The 20,281-nt window shown below is 44.4% G+C and overlaps 1 protein-coding gene across 1 annotated transcript in view; it reads left to right on the top strand.

Moving 5' to 3' along the window:
- Positions 1-453: 453 nt before the first annotated feature.
- AUTS2 (autism susceptibility candidate 2) overlaps positions 454-20,281 on the top strand; it is a gene marked incomplete at its 5' end in the record, with an annotated part of 25,146 nt that continues 5,318 nt past the window's right edge. Inside the window, 11 exons of the mRNA XM_009069940.1 lie at positions 454-707; positions 1,746-1,966; positions 2,433-2,477; positions 6,586-6,681; positions 8,388-8,459; positions 9,931-9,960; positions 11,487-11,558; positions 15,756-15,897; positions 16,386-16,463; positions 17,783-17,866; positions 18,739-18,961. Coding sequence (XP_009068188.1) covers positions 454-707; positions 1,746-1,966; positions 2,433-2,477; positions 6,586-6,681; positions 8,388-8,459; positions 9,931-9,960; positions 11,487-11,558; positions 15,756-15,897; positions 16,386-16,463; positions 17,783-17,866; positions 18,739-18,961 — 1,317 coding nt within the window. The remainder of the gene's footprint in view (positions 708-1,745; positions 1,967-2,432; positions 2,478-6,585; positions 6,682-8,387; positions 8,460-9,930; positions 9,961-11,486; positions 11,559-15,755; positions 15,898-16,385; positions 16,464-17,782; positions 17,867-18,738; positions 18,962-20,281) is intronic.

Genomic DNA, 20,281 nt, shown 5'->3' with positions numbered 1-20,281 from the left:
GTAAAAGATAGCAGAAAAGGTACTGCAGGTGTTTGGAGAAAGGAGTATCACAGTGACAGTGGATGGAGAAAGGAGCATCACAGTGACAATGGATGGAGAAAGGAGTATCACAGTGACAGTGGATGGAGAAAGGAGTATCACTGTGGTATTGGCAGGAGAAAGGAGTATCACAGTGACAGTGGATGGAGAAAGGAGTATCACTGTGGTATTGGCTGGAGAAAGGAGTATCACTGTGGTATTGGCAGGAGAAAGGAGTATCACAGTGGCAGTGGTCGGAGAAAGGAGTATCAGTGGTAGTGGTAGAAATAGTGACTTGAATTGGTGATCTATGTGACATCAGTGCTGTGTTTAACATGAGCAGTACGTGGGCTGGTGGGGTGGTGTGTGTGTGTGTGTGTTTGGAGCTTTCCTCTCCTTCATGCCATGCCTAATTGCTCTTCTTCTCATTAACAGCAGCAGCAGAAGCAGCACTCCTGCCAAGACTCAGGCCCCTCCTCCACACATATCCCACCACCCCTCAGCCTCCCCGCTCCCCCTCTCCCTGCCCAGCCACAGCCCCCTGCACACCTTCACTCCCACCCTCCAGCCCCCTGCACACCCACATCACCCCAATATGTTTGCCCCTCCTACGGCTTTGCCTCCTCCACCTCCATTGACGTCAGGGACACTGCAGGTTCCAGGACACCCAGCTGGTAGCACTTACTCAGGTAAGAGCCAGATGGATTATGGCCTTGGCATGTCTTATGCAGCATAGGAAACCAATTCTCTGGTTTTAGTCAGAATGAATCTGTTTGGTCCATTTGATGAGGGGTTTGCTTGGGGAGAGGCTGTACTCATTGCTGAACAATTTTGGGTCATATCAAAGCCAAAAAACCACCTAGACATACCCAGTGACTTTTCTTCTGTCCTGGCAATGAATCTTTTTAGAAGACTGTGCTTTTGCCATGTGTGTTTTTCTCCCCATGGTTAAAACTCAGTGGTGTTTGCAATGTGCCCACACAGAACCTGTGACCCCCTTAGTGAAGGTCTTCACTGCAGTTGTGGTCTGAGCCGTGTTGCTTCCCTAGCTGGAGGGAAGGTCTCCAGTGGCTGTGCACACAGTGGTGCTCAGCCTGTGTGTATGCAAGTGGTGTGTGGGGGTGAGAAGTAGAGATTTTTATCAGTGGAGAAAACTGCTCTTTTATACTTTGACTGTGGGGAGCTCATAGAATCCCAGAGTGGTTTGGCTTGGAAGGACCTTAAACACCATCTTGCTCCACCCCACTGCCAAGGGCAGGGACACTTTCCACCAGCCCAGGTTGCTCCAAGCCTGGCCTGGAATGCTTCCAGGGATGAAGCAGCCACAGCTTCTCTGGACAACCTGTGCCAGTGTCTCACCAGGGTCACTGAGAAGGAACTGGGGGAGGAAAACGGAGGTTTGAGTACCATCGGTTTCTACATCAGAGTACTCGTGTTAGCAGCAGCCACTTGATGTTTGCTCACTCCAGGTTACTCATACCTCCTCATCTATTGAAGCCTGTGTCCATGTCTGTACAAATCTAGGGAGAACCCTCAGGTTAGTGCTCAGATGAATGTGAAAACAGACTTGGTGAGAGAAGGGAAATGGAGAAGACCTGAGGGAAATTTCTTACCCTGGGTTGTGATTGATCCCCAGGAAGTTTTAGACACATCCAGCAAAGTATGTGACACAAGGTCTGGAAAAGCCTCAGAGCTCACTGGGGGTTGTCTTATTGTTTGTATTTCAGAACAAGACCTTCTCCGTCAGGAGCTAAACACGCGGTTTTTGGCCTCGCAGAGCGCAGACCGTGGGGCCTCCCTGGGCCCTCCACCCTACCTGAGGACAGAGTTCCACCAGCACCAGCACCAGCACCAGCACACACACCAACACACACACCAGCACACCTTCACGCCTTTCCCCCACGCCATCCCACCCACTGCCATCATGCCGACGCCAGCACCGCCCATGGTGCGTACCCCAGGCAGAAATGTGAGGATAAGTAGAGCACAACTCTATTCTTTATTTCCAAAGTTTAAGAATTTGCCAGGTTGTGGGGAAAGAAGTTTTGGAGTCCTGGGATGCCCAGGTGTGCCTGGACAGGAGTCCTGGAATCCTGTGCTGCCCAGGTGTGCCTGGGCAGAAGAGGCAGAGCTGTCCCTGCCTCACAATGTTCACATGTGGTTCAGGTGTCAGCAGGGGCTGAGGGATGAGGCTGTAGAGCACTCCTACTTGGAGTGTGCATTCTGGTGCCTCCTCCTTCTTCCTGTCTCATAAAGACCTTGATTAACTTTGAAGAAAGAAAAATCCCTAATTTTCTGCGTATTTTTTCCTCTCTGTTGGTTGTCAAGTAATCGAGAAGTTGTCTTCTATTTTACCAACAGAAGTAAAGCCAGGAAATATAAAGTAACTAGTTTGTGCTTTGATCCCTTTGCAGTTTGACAAATACCCTACAAAAGTTGACCCCTTCTACCGTCACAGTGTGAGTTTTATTACTCTGTTTCCAACTGACTTCACTGCTTTTCTGTGGTGGGTTGGGATCACCACTCAGTCGATGGCACAGTGTTGAATCTCTCCCTAATCATCACTCCAGGATTTACCATTCTTGTCCTTGGTTGCTTTGGCTTTTGAAGGCTTGCATTCGTGGTGCTTGTTTCTGACAAAGATGCAGTATCAGCTTTTCCAATCAAAAGATCTCTTGCTCATACACCATTTGGAGACAGGTTTGATGTGAAAAGATGAGGCAGAAGAGCTGACTGGTCCTTGAAGCAGGAGAGAGCAGTGATTCCATCACGGTGTTTCAGTTGTGCCACACGCCCTTAGGCTGATTTTTTTTCCTTGAAATGAAATGACAAACCTATCATACAAATCCTTCAGGGATAGGTAATCTAATAGTTTTCCTAATCTATCATATTTTGTTTGATAAAATCTGAAAACTTGTCTTACTCTTCAGATTTCAAAGGCACATCTGATCCACTGGGCTTGTTATGATTTGAAAGCTCAGTTTGATGACAGCAACATCAATCCAGCTATGCACTAGATGTGTTTCTCTAAGAGCTACCAAAAATGTTATTTATTGAGATGAGCTGATTATTAATATTCCAGTGAAGTGTAAAGCTTCTGCTCCTAAGGGTCTGAATCTACTGACTCATTTGCTGCTGAAATCTGGGTTGCATTTCCTTCATGCTATTGGCAGGTGTCTGGTTGGAGATGGCAAGAGTTTCTGACTCCAACAGTGATATTTTGATGAGAGAAGGAGTACTGCATCAGCACTCAGAAATCTGCAAAGCACTTGGCTTTATGTGTTGGTTTTGCTTAGAAGTGGAACTGGGCAAAAAAAACTGGTTAAGGCAATGGTGTGATGCTTTCTGCTGTCCTGATTATACACAGTCCCTGCTCATGCCTGTCCTACACCCAAACAGTCCTGACCTCATTTGAGTCACTGTAAGAGAGTGTTTGCAGGCTCAGAGCTTGAGGAGTATTGGGCAAACATTTAAACCTGTGCTAATCACTTTAACTCTGAAGGGTAATGCTGCTCATTGGTGTCACTGTTTGCAAAATTACACTCTGATTTGCTGAGTTTTACATGGATCCAAAAGATATATCCTCCTCCATGTGGCATGTTGATCCAAGCAGGAACACAGAACTGGGAGATAGGTACCTGAATTTCAGACCAATAAAAAGCACAGAAGTCAACATGTAATACAGGAAACACTGCAGAGGTCTCCAGCTGTATCTGCTTTTCAAACTCAGTGACACAACCTCTTATAAATCTGGCAGTTACCTGCGTTGTAAAGGTCATGGTTTCACCCTCTTTGCAGTCAGGAAAGGCTTCATGCAGTTCTCTGTTAGCCAGGAGCTGTGCTATGGACCTTGGACAGGTCTGCTCTGTTGTGCCTCCCCTGGGAAGGTTTGTCCTGCAGAAGGAGTTGCACAGTGATCACTGTGGGATATTCAGCAAGGTGATACAGATCATCATCGTGGTGGCTCCAGGTTACATTGGATTAGCAGTCTGTCTGTAACCCCAGCAGGGCCAGAACAGCCAGGGTGTGCCACTAACCTCTTCTGGGTGACTAGAGGTGATACAGGTACCAAGAGCTGCTTCATCTGGGTCTGAGCAGCTGCAGGACCAAGAAGCATAATCTCACTGGTGTAAGTACACAGCCCATAGGCAGGAGGAATAGAAATATTGTTCAAACTGTGGCACTTCCACAGACCTTTTCCTAGGGACAAGAGTTCCCACTATAGATCCAACCAGGCATTCAGATACCTATAAAAATCATGCAGTGTTTTGAAATCCTGTCAGTGAACTTTGCAGGAGGACAAGGTCTGTGTGAGAGTTAAAATCTTACTCCTGGAGAACAGGGAATGCAGTTCACACAGAAGCTGATGCTGAGTTTTAAATCAGTTTTCTTTCTGGGCATCTTTGATTTTGCAATCCTTTCTTTTAGCACACTGAGGGATTACTTTAGCTACAGCTGGTGCCAGGACTAGTTTAGCATTGCATACACCTGGGCAAGGAAAGCTGTGGTCACTGTGTTGCTCCCTGAGGAAAGCCAGGAGGGGAAAATGCTGCCAAAAGAGAAGGAATACTGGGGAAAAAGGGAGCACTGACTATGAAAGATGTATTTGGAAAGTTGGAGGAATTTAGCTGATCCAGAGAGATCAGGGAGATACAATATTTACATTTTATTAATAATTCTGACCTTGAGGAAAGGTCACATTTAATTAACTTACCAGTTATAAAACTATGGAAAGCATTCCTTTTTATTAGTCATAGTCAATAGAATGCTGAGTATTACATCTCTTTCCATCGTTTGGAATTAGTCCATTACACAGAGAATTAAATGCAGAAGACACTGGAGGATTTAAAGCACATTTTGCTCATTAAAAGTTATTGTAAATGGGGACAAGTGTCTCTTAATGATTTCTCAAATGCCTACAGTTCAGTATCAACTCATCTCAAAATGTTTTCTGCACCATTGAAGGGAACAGGTCCAAATTAAACAGGATTAAAAGCAACAGCAGTAACATGTTATGAGCAGAGACTCAATGCTTTTAAACTGAGAAAATCTTCTGGTACCTCTGAAATATTATCTCAGCTTGCAGTGAATATGATATGGCTAAATACCCTTGCAAGATAAGCTAGTGGAAGGAAAAATGCTGAAGGAAAGCACATGCATATGCCTGGCAAAACCAAATCCATCAAACTTTGTGATACTGATTTACTCTGGGATGGGATTTTCTCAGTGTTTCCCCACCCCTCACATCCAGTCTTTCACTTTGCCCAGTCCTACTTCTGTTCAATTGGCCATTAACTCATTTATTTGATCTTAAAAGTAGCCCTCAGTAGGTTGACTTTAGTCAGGTGTGTTCAGAGGGGAGCTTGGCTCAGCCAGAGAACCCTGTTGGGTTTTTGGGTGGCAATCCCAGTGGAGCTGGCAGCCATCCCCTGCGAGATCCAGAGGTTTTACAGTGGGAATGTGTTTGGAGTGTGATGCTTTGAAGCCCTGACTCCTACCAGAAAGCAATTTGGTGTGTAATCTCAGCATTTCCATGGAATCGGGCGAGTTGACTGTGTTACAGGATGAGTAAGAGATTCACAGCCAGAGCACAGAGACAAGAGCAGATTGGGAGGTCATGATTTGTCATAGGATCACAGAATGTGTTGGGTTGGGTTGGATCATATTGTTCCACCCCCTGCCATGGGCAGGGACACATTCCACCAGCCCAGGTTGCTCCAAGCCCCATCCAACCTGACCTGGAACATTCCCAGGGATGGAGCAGCCACAGTTTCTCTGGGCAACCTGTGCCAGTGCCTCAGCACCTCACAGGGAAGAATTTGCTTATCTAGTTTACCTGCTTGTTTCTATTGTGTCTGCACTAGTACAGAACAGCCTTTTGTGGTGTTTTTTTCCTAAATTCCCTTAGGACAGAGCACTGGGGTCAGTGAGGTCAGGGGAGATGTGCACATTTTTACACTTAGCAGTGTTTCTTTATAAAATGTTCCCCTACTTTTGGGAGTTCTGCCTTAATATTTTGTTTAAATACTGATTTTCAGTGAATCAGATTGTCTCTCTGCTAATATTAGCTGTGGCAGGATATCCTCTCAGACAGGCTAATGAAGTAAGAATTGTGCATATTTTCCTCATTTCCTGCAGATACTATTAAAATCCCAAGGTGCTAATGGAGTTTTAATGATACAATATCCTAGAACTCGTAAGGGTTTGTTCCACTTAAACAGTAGATTTCTGAGTCTTGCTCAGCTCAGCTCAGCACACAGACTGAAACCATTTCAAACCTCTCTCCAATTTAAAATTTAATAATTGGGAAAGAAATCTCATGTCTGCTGGCTTAATGCAGGGACAGGTGCTGACTGTCTGATTTTGGAACTGCTTTTAAGCTCTAAACATCATGACATCTGTGAACATTTCATGGACTGCCCTAACTAACATTGTTCCAACGAGATCACTTCAATGCTTCTCAGTTTTCTCCATGTACCATTTTCCTAAGGAATGCTCTCTGTGTCCTCCTCAGCTGCCTGTCCTGGAACCTGCACCTGTACTGATGATGTTCTCTTTCTGTTGCAGCTGTTTCACTCCTATCCTCCAGCTGTATCAGGTATTCCTCCCATGATTCCTCCAACTGGCCCCTTTGGCTCGTTACAAGGAGCTTTTCAACCCAAGGTAAGACAGAAATTATCTATTGCTATTCAGGCACATCAGGGTTAGGGTTAGCACATGGTTTACATTCTGGAGAAATCGAGGTCTGAGTTACAGCTTAATTTCACAGGGGATTTGCCTTTTTCCAGGTTTACTACAAAGAGAAGTTATTTCTCATTAAGTTCAGATACATAGTATCGTATCATTGTATCATAGTATGTTAAGGGGTTGGAATGGAGCTTAGAGATCATCCAGTGCCAACCCCTGCCCTGGGCAGGGACACCTCCCACCAGAGCAGGTTGATCAAAGCTTCATCCAACCTGGCTGTGAACACTGCCAGGGTTGGGGCAGCCACAGCCTCCCTGGGCAACCTGTGCCAGTGTCTCACCACCCTCACAGGAAAAACCTCTTTCTGGTACCTAACCTAAATTTCCCTCTTTCAATATCTCCCCATTCCCCCTTGTCCTGTCCCTGCAGTTCCTAACCCAGAGTCCCTCTGCAGCTTCCATGGAGCTCCTTCAGCTCCTGGCAGGTTGCTCTGAGGTCTCCACACAACCTTCTCTCCCCCAGTCACAGGTGGGAGAGCTCCAGAGCTGCCAGGAGGCCACACCTACAAACATTTCTGAAAAATGAAATAGAATATCATGGATAACTTTAGAAGCAACGTATAATTAGTTCTGAGCTAGTGTGCATTAATGAAAGGTCATTTAATAATCAGGATTTTAAGAAATGATGATCATTATTGTTTACTCATTTCTATAATTATCTCCCAGCTCCAGCACAGTGCAGAACTGATTTAGCTCTCCTCATCTGTGGTACTGGGAGAGAGAAATGAGAGGAGTTCAGGGCGTTTTTCTTTTGTTTTCATGGAGTCACTCTGTATTTAGCAGTGGCAGGAAATCACAGTCTGTAGTCTCTGCAATTACAGACTGAAATCAGGGCTGGTATTTCTGCAGAGGAGACACCTTCTTTCTTAAATTGGCCCATCCAGTGTAATGACTGGATATGTAAATTGCAGTTCATTAGTGGGATTCTTCGTCTGTATGGTAATCAGACTTAACAACTCTGTTACTTAATTGTTAGTTGTGCTATGGCTGATTTCTATTTTCTTCATTTTCACATAGGCAAAAGCTCTATCTAAGTATTGGGGGGTTGGGTTGGTTTTTTTTGTGGTTTTTTTTTTTTTCCCACAAAGCTGCATTTTGTTCTATGAAGTGACTATTTACATTCAAATCATGGGAAAAGCTTTAATTCTTTTCAAGTGGATGTTACTTTTCCCTGATATCCATATGGTGACAGTTCAGTCCTTGTGCAGTGCCTAAGGAGATGCTCTGTGTGCTGACAGGCAGGTTGGCAGTTTGAGCCACTTCCAGTGCATCAGTCATAAGCAGCAAAGCACGAGCTGAGTCCAAATGCTGCTTTACATGCCATGTCATAAATGTGTTCCTACTTGGCTTTCCCATAGTGAAAGATTTTCCAGGGCAAACAGTCACTGTTCCCTCAGTGGTTTGGATTAAAGTAATGGGCAGTTGGTGGACAATGAAAGTTTGGAAATGGAGGTGATAATACATATTACTAAGTGGATTATAATGGTTCTCCTTGTCTCTTTGGAAAGTTTATCTTCATTGTTTAGGCAATTTTCATGATAAAGAAGTATTATTTTCTATGTCCTGTGGCTTGTAGGCATTGTGTCCCTCATTAATGTTGTCTTTCCCTGTGGTTATTTCTAGACTTCCAATCCTATTGATGTTGCAGCCAGACCTGGAACAGTCCCACACACCCTTCTACAGAAAGATCCACGGGTCTGTACACAATGCTTTATTGTTCTCAAGTAAAGCTCTTCCCCCTGAAAACCTTGAATGCTAGAGCTTCCATCTTCAATAACACCCTAAAACTAATGCTTAGTCTGAGCTGCTGCAGTCAGTGAGTAGAGAAGCTGTGTGAGAACAGGTTCAGATAGATACAGTGCCATGGCAGAGCTCTCACAGGCCCAGGGGTAGAGGCATAAAAGTCCAATTCCACATAGAAATGTACAAACCTCTTCAAGGTTTGTGTTTGTACTCTGTAATTGTTTTTAATGTGGGTAATGACAGCTATTCCCTGGGTTACTGTAGCATTGATTGCAGCAGTGAAACACGGATGCTTTTTATTGATCACCTGGTGCCTCTGCACTGCTCAGTCTCAGCATCTGTGAGCAGCTTTCATTGCCTCTGCACTGTCTCTGTGCCTTGTGCTCTCTGCCCACAGCTTGTTTGTGATGAGGAACATCACACAGGCATATTTTTAGCAGAACCCTGACAAAAGCAGTGAGGAGCTCCTTAAAAATCCATGTTGTGGTGTTTTAACTTCTTAGTACAGCAGAGCTGTTGGCTTCAAGTTATGCCAAGTTCCAGTACTTTGGTTTGCTGGGAATTGGTGCTGTAGTTGATCTTTATACCAAAAGGAACCACATTTTGTTTGTTTATCTAATTGCAAAGCTAACTAGAGCCTCCTATCATGAAGTGATTTAGCTTTGTGTTCCCTTTCAACTTGCACTGAGCTTCGATTATTTCAAGATGATGCATTGTGCCATCACTGCATCTGCTAAGTACCTCTTACACCCATAAATCTCCTTTAGGATTGTATTTCAAAACAGAAAATCCAAACCAAATGAGCAGTACCCAATAAATTTATTTTCCAGCATTAATTGATGAAATGTGAGCAAAAAAATGAGAAGAAGAAAATAATCTACTAAAAAAACCCCCAACCCAACAAGGCACATAAAAAATAATAATGAGAGAAATGGGGGTTTATTCAGCCCCTGTTTACCAATGGGGCATGGCTGACACACCATTCCAGTCCCTTCCATCCCAATCTGTGGCATCAAGCCTGTGAGAAGAGGCCTTGCCCACTCTCCAGCCTTGTTGTGCACTGAGCAGCTTTGAGAGACAAGAGCAGGAGTTTGCCCAAAGGACAGATCTGTGCTTTCTTCAGAGCAGCTATCCAGCCATTTCTGTAGCATTAAGCCAACAAATGCCTGCTGATGCCAGAGGACAGAGTGCTCTGTGTGAGGCTTGTTTGGTTGCTTGTCAACACTCAGGTACAACAGCCATGGGGGGAGGGAGGCAGCTCAGATACGGAGGCTGAGGACTAATTATTACCCGAAAGGGCTTCATTTGAAAGTAAAATTATAACATTTTAATTTTGTCTCTTAATGAAGCAATACAAATTTGTTAATTAGAGCAATTGTTTGAGTGACAGGCATGTAACCAAGCTGTCATTTCTTCTTCACAGTTGACAGATCCGTTCAGGCCCATGTTGAGGGTAAGAAATCTTCTCGTGCTCCGCTTTGTCAAGCTCAGCTCAGTCCCACAGGGCTGCAGCAGCAGAATAATTACAAACCAGTGCTGCCATGTGTCATCTGGGGGGGTTACACCACCTTTGGGGAGCAGCATGGTCAATCCTGCAGCTTGTGATCGCTCAAGGACAGTGCAGAGTTTCAAAGTTGGAAGTTTTCTGCTTTTCTCATGCAACTCCCTCACATGAATACTGGAGGTTAAATACTGATAATGCTTCTGTCACACTGGCTTGAAAGGTTTCCTGAGCCAAATCCTACAGTTCCTGGCAGGGATCCTCTGTCATTTCACTGCACACTGAAGGAGTTTGCTTTTCATTATTTACTGGGTGTTTTCAGTGTCATTCAGTATGGTACATCCCACCCAAATACCTTATATATCAGCATAGACAGTCAAACACAAAATGTTTTAGAAATAAGAAGCAAAAGATCCAATCCATCAAGTCATCCAAAAGGGATTTGCTAATTTTTCAATGTTTTTAAGAAGAAGATCTAGATTTGGGTTGAACCAACCAAATGAACTTATTAAATCACTAGCACAGCCAGATGTGAAGCAGTGGAAGGCTTGAGTTTGGGGGAGTGTGTGTGAGATGGGCTTTATTTCCATGTGGGTTTAGTGACTGGTTGATGCCCAGCTAGAAATGGAAGGCAGACCATGTGCCATAGTTTGCAAAACATTGAATTTACAAGTAGCTTAAGGAGTCTCTTAGATTCCTGCAATAATTTCTGAAGCTGCAGGAATCGTTAGGTGTGTGGTTAACTGCAGTAACAGAACTGGGAAGAGAATAGCCTGAATGAGTCTTTTTCAGACAGTTTCCAGCTGTGCTGGAAATGGAGTACAAAATCAACAAGGAAACCCAAATAACACTCTGGTTCTTCCCTCCCTCTCTCCTCCCCATGACTCAAAGTCCTGGTGACAGGAAGAGTGCAAAGAGCCTCCCAAACCGAGTGAATTGACTGACCTTCAATTTTTCAGTATATTTATGAGCTAAAGTATTGGAGGTACAGACCAGCAATACATGAGGGAGTCAGATGAATTTTGAGAACCAGAGTGACCCTTTAAATCACTTATATTTTCCTTTTTGGAGGAAACTGCAGTCTTGGCATAGCTGCACTTGTGGAAATGACCTGTGTGCAGCTGTGCAGCAATCCAGCTGTGCAGAGCAGCTGCTGACTGGGAGGTTCCACCCATTTCAGCAGCACAAGCTGCATTCCCAGCCTGTGGCATCAGAGGATTACAAGTGTGTAAAACAGGAGCATTCCTGGATATCCTGATAACTTAGCAAGGGACAAAGTCTTTGCATTTCTGGCTTCCCAAGAGGACACATAGGGAAGGCACTGAAGGGAGACCCTTTGCTCTCAGTTGTCTTGGCATGGGGATCCCTGGACTAAACCTCACTGGGCTATGGGCTGGCAGTTGTTCTAGAACTAGGATAAAGCATCACAGGTTTTGGAAAGTTACTGATTCATGTCATATGTCTTTGTTTTTTTCCAGAAACCTGGCAAGTGGTGTGCTATGCACGTTCACATCGCCTGGCAGATATACCATCACCAACAGAAAGTCAAGGTCAGTGTTTGGGCTGAAGAGCACAGTGCACACCTGTGAGAGGAAGGGTTTGCCTCTCACTTGAGCAGTTCTATGCTGTGGGTGATGCCTTGTCAAAATAACCATCCATAGTTTTATAGCATAGCCCTTCATTTCAGAAGGATGGCACAGCAGAATGGAAACCTAAAGGTAGAGTCCCAAAGGAGTGTCTGGGATGCAAGGACACCAGATCTTGGGTGATCACAACCAGTTTGTAGCCAGGAAGAGCTAAATGGATGTGCCTGTGACCTACAACATTGCTTTTATTTATGGCTGAGGACACAAACCTATCAAGATGAGCTGATCAAGATGAAGTCTGAAGAAGTCAGGCACACATATGCCTTTCCTCTTGTTAATGTTCATGGGCAGAAGAGGGTACAGGAAGAATTCTCCTGACCCTAAGGTGCTTTGTCCAGTGTGGCTGCACTGGGTCCCATCAGTCTTCCCATGTCATAGCTGGAGGTTGGCACCTGGATGTGTCCAGGCTGCTCAGGCAGACACAGCCTCTCAGGTGATGCATTGTCAGGCACTGTCTCATTGCACTGAAGGTTTAGGGATGGAAGGCTTTGTTATTTTTGAAGCTTTCAGACTTCAAGTGTAAGGGCCATGGCCATTTTAGGCTGTCCTGAAACAGAAGTCAGGGAAAACCAATTGATTCATGTAATAGTGTGGTGTTTCCATTCTTTCTGTAACTGTGTTTTCACTGTACATGGACTCTGTGAAGGTTTCTTTCCCTTCACAGTATCTTCACTGTACTCATCACTGAGAAATGCTGTGTTGCTCCTCAAGTTTTTCATTAAGTCAGGAATGGTTGGTGTTCCTCACTGCTCATACTTGTACTTCAGGAGTCAATAGCTTGTGTTAGAAACTAAAATTACCAGGGAGTCCACAGCTCTCTGCAGTCTGTGTATGCAAGTGGATTGTGTAAGGTAGTGCTTTAAGAATATGAAGATGTTGAACAGGTACAAAAATCTGCAGCTAATAGAGTTTAAAAATAACCCTTTTAAACAAGGTTGACAGGTTAATTTGCTGCAGTAGACATATCTCTTTTCTCTGCTTCCTTATGTTTCCCCTGCTAGTGATCTTCATTCATCTTCCCATTATCAAAAAAGACAAGATTATAGACCTAGAGAGTTATATGTCCTTTTTTTATTTTATTGAAAAGGTATTTTCTTGAAATGAAATGATTATTCCCATGCTATCTATGTCCTTTGAATCTTCCTTGATTTGATGTTCTGAGAGAGGTCACACTGGTGTATTTATAACCCATAATAAATGCCATTTTCATGCAGCCATTTCTTTCACCTAATACTTTTCTATCTTGCATGTTAAAAAACCCCCCAAGAATAAAGCCCAGAATCACAGGAAAGAATGTTACTTGACTTTTTTGGGGCTGTGCATGATGATAAGTTCAAGAATAATTGGGAAATACACTTAGTTCAGTCAAAAAAGTAGATCTGGGCTAGTCAGTAAGGCAAGTTGGTGTGTGTCCCCACAGGAACCATGTCCTCCTATCTTGAGGCTCATACAGAGTGATTTCCCCTTCTAACCCACAGCTGTGAAGGTGCCTTTTATTCTGCACAAGCTGCAGTCTGACCAGAGCAGGGACCAAACCAGAGTTGCTCAGGGATTTTGCATGCAGTGCCACCAGACTGTTGCGAGATGTGGAAGAGTCGGTACCTGTAATTGCTTGCAGAGGGTAACAGCAGGCTCTGAAGATGCAGGCAAGATGGGAAACTTTAAATCACAACCTTCCTGACCTCAGGAAAAATTGCATGCAGCTGTGGATGCTGTTTGCCTGCCTGTAGCTCTGCAGCAAGACCTGGGTAACCTTTCAGCACGCCCAGGGAATCGCGTGACGACGCCAGGGCTGCACACCAGCTCCAGGCATGGAGCAGATTTACACTGCTCCTTAGGCTGACCACTGCTCAGGAGAGATTTTCTGCTCCATAATTGGCCCTCTCTCTTTTAGGAAAGTCATTATGGCCCAGTCTAACATTAGTGCAGACATTTACAGTGATTTTAGTGGGCACCAAGTTAAGGTGTTTTATGTTTTCTGGACTTGAACTACATTTATAAGGATTATCATCAAGGGGGGTGCTCTCCTGAACAGCAGTAAAATAAATCTGACCATTTTTTCTACTGTTTTAAGGTAAACGAACACACTCAAAAATCTTTTAACACATCTGTGATCCTCCTGTGCCTTTTCAGACAGGGGATTTGCTCATTATTTAGAGCAGCACCATTCATATGGCTGCAATTAAAGCTTCAGCCAGCTTTTGCTGTTCTGAGTAATGCCTGTCAGGGGTTTATAACTTGGTTGTTAAAAAGAAGAATAAAAAGAGTTCACAGCATAAAAATCTGGCACACAGACTTCAACTGAGGCATTTGTGTTTTCTGAGCTGCTTTTAACTATTTAAGCACTTCAGTGTTAACTTTCTTGATTTGTGTTTTCTGAGCTGCTTTTAACTGTTTAAGCACTTCAGTGTTACTTTCTTAAAAGGCTTGACCTTATCTTGCCCATCTTTGCCATTTCAGTGTTCTTGCAGGTCATTATCTCCAGACATAGAAAAACCCTTTGTTTCTTGTTTTTTTTTCTTTTTTCCTTCTTTTTTTTTTTTCTCATAGCTACATAGACATATTAGTAGCACTTGAAAAACAGCTACTAGGCATGCACATTAACTTGGTCATAACTTTTTAATATGCATATTTATATCATTGTAATAGTCTGTACTCTGAGCTGGCACAGCATTAAATCCTGATCTATAAAGCATGGCATGCTCTGGAATTACTGCTGAGATCTCCTGGTTCAGTGCTAGCCATTTGTAAATCCTTTCAGCTGACCTGCACAATTAATCAGCAATCTGTGTTTAGGGAGTTCTGGCAGCACAGGTAATTGGGAATTTGGTTTTCCTCTTCCTTCATTCTATAAAAGCATTGAAGTAGGCACCACTTAAATGAGGATATGGCCCCAAGAAGAGCCCATCCTTCTTCCACTTATCACTCACAGTGCAGCTCCCTCAGCCATTCCCCTCACAAGAGAGAGGTTGCTGATTGCAATGTATGTAAATAAAGCCAAACATACAGTGCTTTGGATTTGGAGTGTGAGCAAAGTGGGGCTGCAGTTCTTCACACTCAAATACTCTTTGTACTCTAGCTCATTTGAACCCCTAGCTGCAGTCTGAGGGGCACTGAGGGATGTACTGCAGCACAGTCACACGATGGGTCAGGTGGAAGGGACTTCATCTGGTCCCACCTCCCTGTTCAGGCAGGGCCAGCCCAGAGCACATGGCACAGGGTTGTGTTCAGATGGTTCTGAAATATCTCCAGTGAGGGAGAATCCACAACCTCTCTGGGCAGCTCTTCCTGAGAGTGAACAGGCCCAACTCCCTCAGTCTTTCCCCATCAGTGAGCTGCTCCAGTGCCTTCAGCATCTTTTTTGTCCTCCCCTTGACCTGCTCCAGGAGCTCCATGTCCTTCCTGCCCTGAGGAAGGACATGGAGCCCAGAACTGGACACAACACTCCAGAGGTGCCCACCAGGGCTGAGCAGAGGGACAGGATCACCTCCCTGACCTGCTGGCAATGCTCTTCCTAATACATCCCAGGATTCCTGGATTATATATAAAACCCATCTGGCATCCAGAGTTTTTGATGGCAGCTTCACATGTGCAGTGAATGGTTCTGGTGTGCATTGACTGCTGTGTGCTGTCCCTGTGTGGTGAGGGATCCCTGCAGGGAGCAGAGGGGCAGCTGCCAGCTCTGCCTGTCACAGCTCAGGCTCTCACCCAGCTTGGAACACACCTGCCCACTGGAATAGGGGCCCAGATAACTTTTCCATGTATTATTATAATTCAGACCTATTTGTACAGCTAAGCAAGCGTCTGAGGCCTCTGCAGAGATGGTTAGTTTGTTGTTGAAGTCATGTCTGTGCTGAACACCCCCAGGGGTGGATGTGAAAACACTGGTGAAATTTGCAGGAAATATGCATTGGCAGCCTGAGATTTTCCCACTCTGTCTTAGATCTCCCTTCCAGGAAAACAGCTGTGCAGCTCTGCTCAGAGCCCCAAAAACTAACATTCTTGTTGAAACATCAGTGTGAACAAAGTGCTATACCCACATCGTTCTAGAAGTGCCTTTGTTTCGGCCAGTCTCTTCCAAACCCTATTTTTATGTTTCAGAAACAGATGCAGTCTGATCCTCACAAGCTGGACTTTGGCCTGAAACCAGAGTTTCTGAGCAGGCCACCAGGCCCCAGCCTCTTCGGAGCCATCCACCACCCCCACGACCTGGCCCGACCCTCCACTCTCTTCTCCACAGCCAGTGAGTACTGAGGAGTGAACTCCCCTCCTTGCTCTATGCTCATCAACATGCTAATCCTGGCCAGGAATTTCCCTTATGCTTTGGCTTATGAACTCTCTGCAAGACATGCCAGGGGTTACTAGCCTATTTGATAAATATATCTAAATGATTCTGTATGGTTTTAAGAAAAGCCCAACCTGCTGACATGCCATCCAGAGAGTAAATGGAGGAACAGCTCTTCACAGAGTGATGTCCAGTGCATCATGGGGATGAGATGTTGGAAATAAGATGTATTTCATGTGTTTTTTCTTTTTTTTTCTGTACTGAAACATTAATTCCCTCACACCCCTGATACTCTAACTGCAAATCTCTGTTTGGAAAAGCAGCTGCATAGGGTCCTGGCTGAGAGCACCCACACAGGGCACAGCAATCTCAGCTCATGTGAGCAGCACAGTGAGTCCTTTCCTGAGCTTTTACTGGGAATTCACCCCTTTGCTTTGTTTTGGCAGGTGGGGGGCATCCAGCTGGCACCCCTTTTGGCCCACCACCTCACCACAGCAACTTCCTCAACCCAGCTGCTCACTTAGGTACGTTCTCTCTGCAACTAACTGATGGTGAATATGACTCAGGAGTAACAGACATTGACCATTGAGACCAGGAAAGATTTCCTGCATGGAGACACTCTGAGTATCCTGCTTAAACTTTACACATTGCACATTTTAGCCATTTAAGTCTTTACCCAGGTACAGTTCTAAATACAAATAACAGTGTCACTGACAGCATGTTTTGAAGTACTTCTAAAATAGTCTGGATGTTACTGGAGTGGCAGGGCTGGTTGGGTTTCACTGGAGTCATGCTTATAACCAGTCAGAAATTGCCTTAAGGTCAAGGCTTTGGATCATAGACGTGTTTGTTTTCCTAGCTCCTACTCAGATGTTTGTTTTTCCGTTAAAGTGAGTGGGAAATATATCCTTAAAATCTTGTGATCTGGCCTCAGATATGTCTGTTAGTGAAAACTGATGGATACACATTAAAACCCGAACCACCCAAGTCATCAGATGTTACTCCCCTTCTAAGTTATTGCTGTTGTGGTAAGGTGTTCTGCTCCCTAAGGATGCATCCAGCATCAAGACTCTAAATTGGCATTTTATTTTGCATAGGGAAGGATCTGGGAGGGTCACCAAATTGACACAGCAGACACACAGTGCAGGTTTATCATTCTGCACTCTGCTGCCTATGGAAAATCCTGGGTTTGGGCTTCCTTTTCTCCCTGCTGGTATTTATCACAAGTGGTTTCATCAAAATTGTTAGACTGCTTCAAAATAAAGTGAGAATTTGCTTCATATGACTTTCTTGTAAGCATTAACTGCTATAACTGTTCCAGCATTTTTTCAGTCCATACTAGTCTTTTGTATAGTATTAGCAATAAATACCAAGGGAATTACAGACTGTCCAGGTCAGCACAACATAGCAGTGTAATGGCACATTGTGTTTCTGTCCTGCCTCTGGTTTAGCAGACATGGCCTGAAGGTGTTTGGAGCACAGTTGCCAGAGTTAATAATAGTCTGACTCACAAGGGACATTTCCTGAGGAAGACCATGGAATTGAACTGGAAGGGAATAAAAGGAAGGAAAATTAGACACGTTTGCAGGTTTTAAATGAAGCACCATCTCTAGTTCCACATCTTGGTTTTCTTTGAAGAGGAAGTTTTTCTAGCAGACAATCCTGTGTGGACTGACACAGCAACAAACCCACATCTGTTTCTGTGCCAGCCCCTCAGTCTCTGCTGTGTGGTGGCAGGACAGTGCTCCAGCACTGCTGGGCACTGCAGGATAGGATGACACACTGATGCTTTGTCAGCATTGCCATCACCCAGGGAACTTCAGCTGTTTGTGTTGGTTTGCAGAGCCTTTCAACCGCCCGGCGTCCTTCAGCGGCCTCACCGCGGTGGGCAGCAACGCCTTCGGGGGACTGGGCAACCCCACAGTCAGTGAGTACCTTTTGGCTCTCATCCTCTTGGCTGGGGGCTTCAGGGTGTGCAGTGATGGGCACTGTTTACTGCCTCTTTTTTTTTGCCAGTTGCTTAGACCATGTACCACTAAGAGGTGGGAATTTAAATGTGACCTTTTGCAGTCGTCAGTAAATCATCTGCTCTGAGTTCCTTAATGGTTTGGGTTCAGCGTGGTGCTAAGTGTCACCATTGCATTGTTTTGTAAAGGAGATTTAAGATATAGAACCTTTGAGTCTGTCTGTGAGATTTCTCCTGGGTTTGTTGCATGTTCAGCACTAGTTAATGTGTGCAGCATCCCTAGCTGTGGATGGAAACATGTGTTTTTTTTCCTTTCTCACCAGTAATCCAGGCCATGTGCCTGGAAAAGATCACTAAGCTACATTGATTAGTCCAGGATCATCAACATTTCTCTAGATTTGGCCAGTCACAAAAGATCATCCTTTAAAAATCACTCTTTCTCCATGCTTCAAATCTGACATGATTTTGGTCACGTTTTCTTTTGGTTCAGGATCAAGCACAAGTTTCATTATTTATAGTCTCTTTAATGGTTATTTCCTAATGCCTCCAAAATATTTGGAATCAAGATCATTGTCACTTTTACCTTACTCCTTCATCCCTTGTCAATTTTATCCACAGCATTTCCCTTTCCAATTAAAAGAGCTGTCAGATGCCTACCCATTTCTTAGGAATGAGACCCTCTAATGAATCTCTGTTAATTTCCTTTCCTTTTCCAGCTCCCAATAATATGTATTCATTTTAACTCTGAGTGCTGTAAAAGTTGTTTTGGTAAGTACCTTCACTAGAGCATACCTTTTTCTTAAACCTTTTTGTTTTCCACTTCACCATTTCAGCACCCAACTCAATGTTCGGCCACAAGGATGGCCCCAGTATGCAGAGCTTTAGCAACCCTCACGAGCCCTGGAACCGACTGCACCGAACTCCTCCTTCGTTCCCGACCCCTCCGCCCTGGCTGAAGCCAGGAGAGCTGGAGCGCAGTTCATCTGCTGCAGCTCATGACAGAGATAGAGATGTAGATAAACGAGACTCATCTGTTAGTAAAGATGACAAAGAAAGGTACGAAAGAACACTTCCAAGAATTGTTTAGTTCAAAGCTTGGGGCTCTGTTCTGCTTTTAACCCTTCCCAGCCTGGCACATTGTTAACCCAGAGCTTCAGCAGAGGTACACCTGGAGAACTGTCAGCAGTGCTGCCCATGGCATGTGGCATGAGAATATACAGGTCTCTACCTCAGGTGTTTCCTACTGCATCTGTTTCTCTTCCCACCTGCATTGCACTTCACCTGAAGGAGCTCTGCTGGAGCAGAGTTCAGGCAGTGGCAAGTGGGAATAGAATCAGACCCACACACTGTGTTACCTTGTGGGTCACATAGGTCTCTTGAAGACTTCATGTGTAGATAGTGCCTGACAGGATGGAAGAAAGGCTTCTGAATCCATCAGGCACATATCTGCACCTTAAGTGACTTTGTAAATCAGACCACCTGCAAAACAGCTAACACTTCCTCCCTCTGCAAAACAGGCCTGACCAGAGGGAACACCCAGCAAGGTGTGAGTTGCTAACACTGAAATGCACTGGGGATGGCATGTGCCAATACCACAGTCACTTCAGTGCATGCATTTCATGAAATGCACCTTGATTCCCCTCAAAAAGCCCCCACACCTGCTCTGCTGGTACACACCCTCAGGCACAGTTTCTATCCAGTGTTTGACATGGACTTGCACACTAACATGTCCAGGCTGGGAAGGGTTAATGCAAAGTAAAACCTGGTCATATTTTTTTTGTCAGGACTGTTCCCATTCTACAGTTAACACAGTAACAATTCCTTGAAATACCAAATTATAAGAATTTGCCATTCAGCAAGTGTCATGCCTTCCTTGAGAAATGTAGAGAGGCTGATTTCAGCTCTTTCAGTTGTGGCTTGATGGCTTTCCTGGGAAGTTTGCACATTACTACCTAATGGCTATTTGTTTCTAATTTTTTAACATAAAAGAATATTTAGCAGATGTGCTTTTCTGACTCCTCTGTCACTAACCCAAATAGAAGCATTAGAAGCTTTTTTCTCAAAGAAGTTATGCTAACACATTAGATATTCTAAAAACAGATGTAAGAGCTTTTCTGTGTTGTTAGAAAAGCAAGTCGAACTGCAGAGCTTTTCACCTACATTTTCCATTTGGAATATTTTCTGTTTGGTAGCATAGCTTCATTATTTTCATGTCTGGTGTTAATGCTTCCAAAGAAATTGCTGGTACAAATTGGGGATTCTGTCCTGCAAAATGCTTAAGCATGTGAGTAACTTTACTGGCTGGAATGGCAAAGCATTTTAGTTACTAATGGTCTGGGTAGTGTGTAGAATTATGTGATGATTTCAGTTGCTGTT

This window comes from Acanthisitta chloris, unplaced genomic scaffold (genome assembly GCF_000695815.1).
Source record: "Acanthisitta chloris isolate BGI_N310 unplaced genomic scaffold, ASM69581v1 scaffold762, whole genome shotgun sequence".
Classification (NCBI taxonomy): Eukaryota; Metazoa; Chordata; class Aves; order Passeriformes; family Acanthisittidae; genus Acanthisitta; species Acanthisitta chloris.
The sequence above is the reverse complement of the archived record's forward strand: the minus strand, read 5'-3'. Positions and strand labels throughout refer to the sequence as shown.